This window comes from Lipotes vexillifer, unplaced genomic scaffold (genome assembly GCF_000442215.2).
Source record: "Lipotes vexillifer unplaced genomic scaffold, Lipotes_vexillifer_v1.1 scaffold6, whole genome shotgun sequence".
NCBI classification, from domain to species: Eukaryota; Metazoa; Chordata; class Mammalia; order Artiodactyla; family Lipotidae; genus Lipotes; species Lipotes vexillifer.
In genome coordinates, this window is record NW_006799037.1 from 235,803 (window position 1) to 242,275 (window position 6,473).

The 6,473-nt window shown below is 40.0% G+C and overlaps 1 protein-coding gene across 1 annotated transcript in view; it reads left to right on the forward strand.

Annotated features, from left to right (window-relative positions):
• Positions 1-3,190, forward strand: part of WEE1 (WEE1 G2 checkpoint kinase) — a 37,446-nt gene extending 34,256 nt beyond the window's left edge. Inside the window, exon 15 of the mRNA XM_007471426.1 lies at positions 2,919-3,190. Within this exon, the coding sequence (XP_007471488.1) occupies positions 2,919-3,190 (272 nt within the window). The remainder of the gene's footprint in view (positions 1-2,918) is intronic.
• Positions 3,191-6,473: the final 3,283 nt, after the last annotated feature.

Here is a 6,473-nt window from a genome sequence, read left to right on the forward strand (position 1 = left end):
TGGCCTCTCCCATTGCGGAGCACAGGCTCCGGACGCACAGGCTCAGCAGCCATGGCTCACGGGCCCAGCCGCTCCACAGCATGTGGGATCCTCCCGGACCGGGGCACGAACCTGTGTCCCCTGCATCGGCAGGCGGACTCTCAACCACTGCGCCACCAGGGAAGCCCTGATTGTGGTTTTGATTTGCATTTCTCTAATAATTAGCGATGTTGAGTATCTTTTCATGTGCCTGTTGGCCATCTGTATGTCTTTTTTGGAAAACGTCTATTTAGGTCTTCTGCCCATTTTTTGATTGGGTTGTTTTTTTGTTATTGAGTTGTATGAGCTGTTTGTATATTTTGGAAATTAAGCCCTTGTTTGTCACATTATTTGCAAATATATTCTCCTATTCCATAGGTTGTCTTTTCATTTTGTTTATGGTTAACTTTGCTGTGCAAAAGCTTGTAAGTTTGATTAGGTTCCATTTGTTTATTTTTGTTTTTATTCCTATTGCCTTGGGGGACTGACCTAAGAAAACATTGGTCCGATTTATGTCAGAGAACGTTTTGCCTATATTCTGAGAGTTTTATGGTGTCATGTCTTATATTTAAGTCTTTAAGCCATTTTGAGCTTATTTTTGTGTATGGTGTGAGGGTGTGTTATAATTTCATTGATGTATGTGACTATCCAACTTTCCCAGCACCACTTGCTGAAGAGACTGTCTTTTCTCCATTGTATATCCTTGCCTCCTTTGTTGAAGACTAATTGACCATAGGTGTGTGGGGTAAGGAGTTTTGATATTGTAGACTTTCTCAATTATTTGAGCCCCTTCTGAATTAAATGCCAAAAATCACATAGCAATCTTTTAACAAAAATTATTTTTAATAATCTATCGGTTGACACCTCAATTTTCAGTTTTGTTGAAAGCAAGAGTTGGAAACTACCTAACTTTCAAAAGGACTGTTACCCAGTTAGAATCACTCACTTTTTAATTTCTGGGAAGCATACCAGAAAGGCTTTACCAAGACTTAACAAATTAATATTACATATATATTTTATTCTTTCAGATAGAAAGAATTCTTATTTAACCCAATACACTCAGAAATAACTGGGAACATAAAAAATGAATGTTAATATGCCTTTGCCCATTCAGCTCACCCTTGAACAACATGACTTTGTGTGGGTCCACTTATATGCAGGTTTTTTCAATAAATATATTGGAAAAATTTTTTGAGATCTGTGACAGTTTGAAAAAATTCTCAGACAAACCACATGGCCTAGAAATACTGAAACATGTTTTTAAAAGTTAGGTATGTCATGAATGCATAAAATATATGTACACACTAGTCTATTTTACCATTTACTACCATAAAATTTATACAGATCTATTATAAAAAATTAAAATTTATCAAAACTTAGGTACACAAACACTTACAGATCATACATGGCGCCATTCGCAGGCCAGAGAAATGTAAACAAACATAAAGATGCAGTATTAGGGCTTCCCTGGCGGCGCAGTGGTTGAGAGTCCGCCTGCCGATGCAGGGGACGTGGGTTCGTGACCCGGTCTGGAAAGATCCCACATGCCGTGGAGCGGCTGGGCCCGTGAGCCATGGCCGCTGAGCCTGCGCGTCCGGAGCCTGTGCTCCGCGACGGGAGAGGCTACAACAGGGAGACGGCCGCGTACCGCCAAAAAAAAAAAAAAAAAAAAAAAAAAAAAAAGATGCAGTATTAAATCATAGTTGCATGAAATTGACTGTAGTACTAACTGTACTACTCTAATAATTTTGTAGCCACCTCCTGTTGCTATTGCAGTAAGGTCAAGTGTTGTGAGTATCTGCTTAAAAGGCTTTGTGAGGCTAATCATCTCCACATGAGCAGCTACTAACTGCTCTCTCCAGTAAGAAACATATCACAGTAAAAAGTGATCTCTCATGGTTCTCACATATTTTCCGTTGTGTTTAAGGCAATACTGTACACCTTGAGTAACATCATAGGACCCATACAAAGTACTATCAGTGATGCCGGAAGTGCTCCCAAGAAGCAGAGAAAAGTCATGATGTTACAAGAAAAAGTTGAATTGCTTGATATGTACCGTAAATTCAGGTCTGCAGCTGTGGTTGTCCACCATTTCAAGACAAATGAATCCAGCGTACAGACCACTGCAAAAAAAGAAAAAGAAATTCTTGAAGCCCATTGCTGCAGCTACTCTAGCAGGAGTGAAAACCTTGCACTTTTTGCGAAATGCCTTTTTATCTTGTATTGAAAATGCAGCTTTTATGTGGGGGCAGGATTGCTGTAAGAAAGGCATACATGTAAACTCAAATGTGATTCGAGAAAAAGTGGTCATTACATGACAACTTAAAGCAAAAGGAAGATGAAGGATCCAAGGCTGGAGAATTTAATGCCAGCAAAGGATGGTTTGATCATTTTAGAAAGAGGTTTCGCTTAAAAAATGTCAAGACAACAGGAGAAACAGCTTCTGCTGACCAGAGGCAGCAGACAGGTTTCCAGAAGCCATTAAGAAAATCATTGAAGAGAAAGGATATCCATGTGAACAGATTTTTAATGCAGCTGAAAGTGCCCTATTTTGAAAAAAAAAAAAAAAGCCACAAAGGACATTTATTAGTAAGGAACAGAAGTGAGCAGCAGAATTTAAGGCAGGCAGGGGTAGGTTAACTCTACTGTTTTGCACAAATGCAGTGGGATTTGTGTCCAGGACTGCCCTTATTTACAGAGCTGCTAACCCCTGAGTCTTGAAGAGAAAAGATAAACACCAGCTGCCAGTCTTTTGTTTGTACGACAAGAAGGTCTGGACGAGAACCCTTTTTCTGGATTGGTTCCATGGGTACTCTGTCCCTGAAGTCAGGAAATACCTTGCCAGTAAGAGACTGCCTTTTATATTCTTTCGATATGGGACAATGCCCCTGGCCACCCAGAACCCTATGAGTTCAACACTGAAGGCGTCAGTGTGGTCTACTCGCCCCCAAACACAATGTCTCTAATTCAGCCTCTGGATCAAGGGGTCATAAGGACCCTTAAGGCTCATTACACACGGTACTGTATGGAAAGGATTGTCAACTCTATGGAAGAGGACCCTGCTAGAGAAAACATCATGACAGTCTGGAAATGTTATACCATTGAAGTTGCCATCATTGTTATAGAAAAAGCTGGGAAAGCCGTCAGTCCCCAAACAATAAATTCCTGCTAAGCTGTGAAAGCCAGAAGGCCCAATACAATAAATTCCTGCTGGAGAAAACTGTGTCCAGATGTTGTGCATGACTTCATGGGATTTACTACAGAGCCCGTCAAGGAAATCATGAAGGACATTGTGGATGTGGAACAAAAGGTGGGAGAGTGAAGGGTTTCAGGATATGGATCTTGAAGAAATTCAAGAGCTAATAGACACCACACCGGAGACGTTCACAGAAGATGACTTGACGGAGGTGAGTGCTTCTGAACCAGTGTCATACGAGGAGGAGGAAGACACAGAAGAAGCAGTGCCAGGAAACAAACTGACGTTAGACAATCTGGCAGAAGCGTTCTGATTAATTAAGGCTGCTTTTGACTTCTTTTACAACATAGACCCTTCTGTGATACAGGCACTGAAACTAAAGCAAATGGTGGCAGAAGGATTGGTACCGCACAGAAACATTTTTAGAGAAACGAAAAAGCAAATACGTCAGACAAGTTATGTTGTGTTTCCATAAAGTTACACCGAGTGCGCCTGCCTCTCCTGCCTCTGCCACCCCTGAGACAGCAAGACCAACCCCTCTTCTTTCTCCTCCACTCAGCCTGCTCAGCGCGAAGATGACAAGGATGAAGACCTTTATGATGATCCACTTCCACTTAATGTACAGTAAATAATCATCATGTGGTACAGTTAATAAACTTATCTGTTGTATATGTTTGTGTCTTTGTATGAAAGTCTAATACCTGCACAGCAAGAACCGTATGAGATATTTTCGTGTCAGCATCAGCAACTCCTAAGTATCCATCTTGTAGAACATCATGTGCAAGACTGGTATTGAAGAGGATACCCTATTCTTACATAGGCATAAGGTGAGTGATAGTTAATATAAAATTAATAATGTGTTAGTTTTCTTACTGTTTTATAACTTTGCTTTCAAAGACTTACTTTACTGTACAGTATGCCTCTCTGATAATTGGAGAAACCAGGTATCAGCCTATCATCACAGGTAAGTTGTTTTTAAAAAAATGTAACAGTGTTTCCAATACTATATTATGAATATGACTATAATACTATATGCTATAAAAATTTTATAACGATTCATTAGTGTATGGGCTAGGCTACCGTAAAGCAATCATATCGCTGCTTCTTCATTATCAATGCATGAATACCTGTAAATAAAAATTTCTTTTTTACATTATCTTTTCATTTTTCATGTCTGTTATTAGTGATACTTATAACACCTACAGTGTTTTGTATCATATAAGACAATACTGATGAAGGTGCTGACAGATGATTCATCCTGTAAACAGAGGATGTAAGCTCATGGTATTGATAAATAAAGTAAAATACTGTAAATGTATTTTCTCTTCCTTATGATATCTTTTTAAAAAATTAATTAATTTATTTGGCTGCATTGTGTCTTAGTTGCTGCACACAGGATCTTCATCGAGGCATGGGGGATCTTTTATTGCGGCATGCAGCCTCTTCGTTGCAGTGTGTGGGCTTCTCTCTAGTTGTGGCACTCAGGCTCCAGACTGTGTGGGCTCAGTAGTTGCGGTGCACAGGTTCTCTAGTTATGGCGTGCGGGCTCTAGAGCGTGCGGGCTCAGTGGTTGCAGTGCACGGGCTTAGTTGCCCCGTGGCACGTGGGATCTTAGTTCCCCGACCAGGGATTGAACCTGCGTCCCCTGCATTGGAAGGTGGATTCTTAACCACTGGACCACCAGGGACGTTCCCTGTGATTTCTTAAATAACATTTTCTTTTCTCTAGCTTACTTTATTGTAAGAATACAGTATATAATACATATAACATATAAAATATGTGTTAATTGATCATTTATATTATAGGTAAGGCTTCTGGCCAACAGTATGCTATGAGTAGTTAAGTTTTGGGGGAGTCACAACTATATAATGTGATTTTTGACTCTGTGGCTGGGGCGGGTGCTGGCACACCCAACCCTCACACTGTTCAACTATATAGTTTTTAAAAATAAAATGTGTATATAGGGTCAACTATATAATTTTTTAAAAATAAAATGTGTTATTTTTTCTTATTATGGGCTTTAACTATAATTTGTTAAAACCTTGGAGCTGCAGATTTGGTGCATTCAATTTAAGGGAAATGTCTGTCATATAAAAATATTGGCAAACCCAGATATTATCAAATTAATCATCCCATTAGTCTTCATTTTTCAATTTCAATAAACATGTGTTTCTCTATGGCACACATATCCCATCTGAATTCTAGCTCCAAACGAATGGCTAGATAAGGCAGAAAGCCTTGCCCTGAGCGTGCTTCCCTCTACTCCTCTCTACTCTTATGGATTCACCTGAGATCTTACCACCAGAATCTTCACCACTTGTGAAATCTCTTTCCAGTTCTCCAGCTCACTTGTTCTAGTCACTTGATGTTGTGGTGGGCAGAACAGAGGTCCCCCAAAGATGTCCACATTCTAAACCCAGGAACCTGTGACTATACTACCTTACATGGCAAAATGGACTTTGCAGATGTAAAAAAGTTACAGAGTTTAAGATAGCTAGGTTATCCTGGATTGTCTAGGTAGGCCCAACCTAATCACATGAAGCCTTAAAAGCAGAGAACTTTCTGTGGCTGGAGTCAGAGAAATGCAACAAAGAAGTAAAGCAGAAGAGATGTGGCAAAAGGGGCAGAGTCAGAGATATCTGAAGTGTGAGGAGGACTCCATGTGCTGTTGCTGGTTGGAGGATAGAAGAGACAACATAACAAGGAATGCAGGAGCTTCAGGAAGTTATAGAGGACTTCCCTGGTGGTCCAGTGGCTAAGACTCTGTGCTCCCAATGCAGGGGGCTCAGGTTTGATCCCTGGTCAGGGAACTAGATCCCTCATGCTGCAACTAAGAGTTCGCATGCCACAAATAAAGGTCCCGCATGCCACAACTAAAAAAAAAAGATCCCTCATGCTGCAACTAAAAAAAAAAGATCCTGCATGCCGCAACAACGATCCCACACGCAGCAACAAAGATCCTGCGTGCTGTAACTAAGACCTGGTGCAGCCAAATAAATAAATATTTTTAAAAAATAAAGAGCTGATGCTAGAAATTAAAAAGAAAAAAAGAAGTTATAGAGACTCCTGGCTGATAGCCAGAAAGGAAATGGGGACCTGAGCCCTACAACCACAAGAAACTGAGTTCTTTTTTTTTTTAAGTGAAGTATAATTGACTTACAAATATAATTGACTTACAATACTATATCAGCTTCAGGTGTACAACATAGTGATTCGATATTTTTATACACTACAAAATGTTCACCAAGATAAGTCTAGT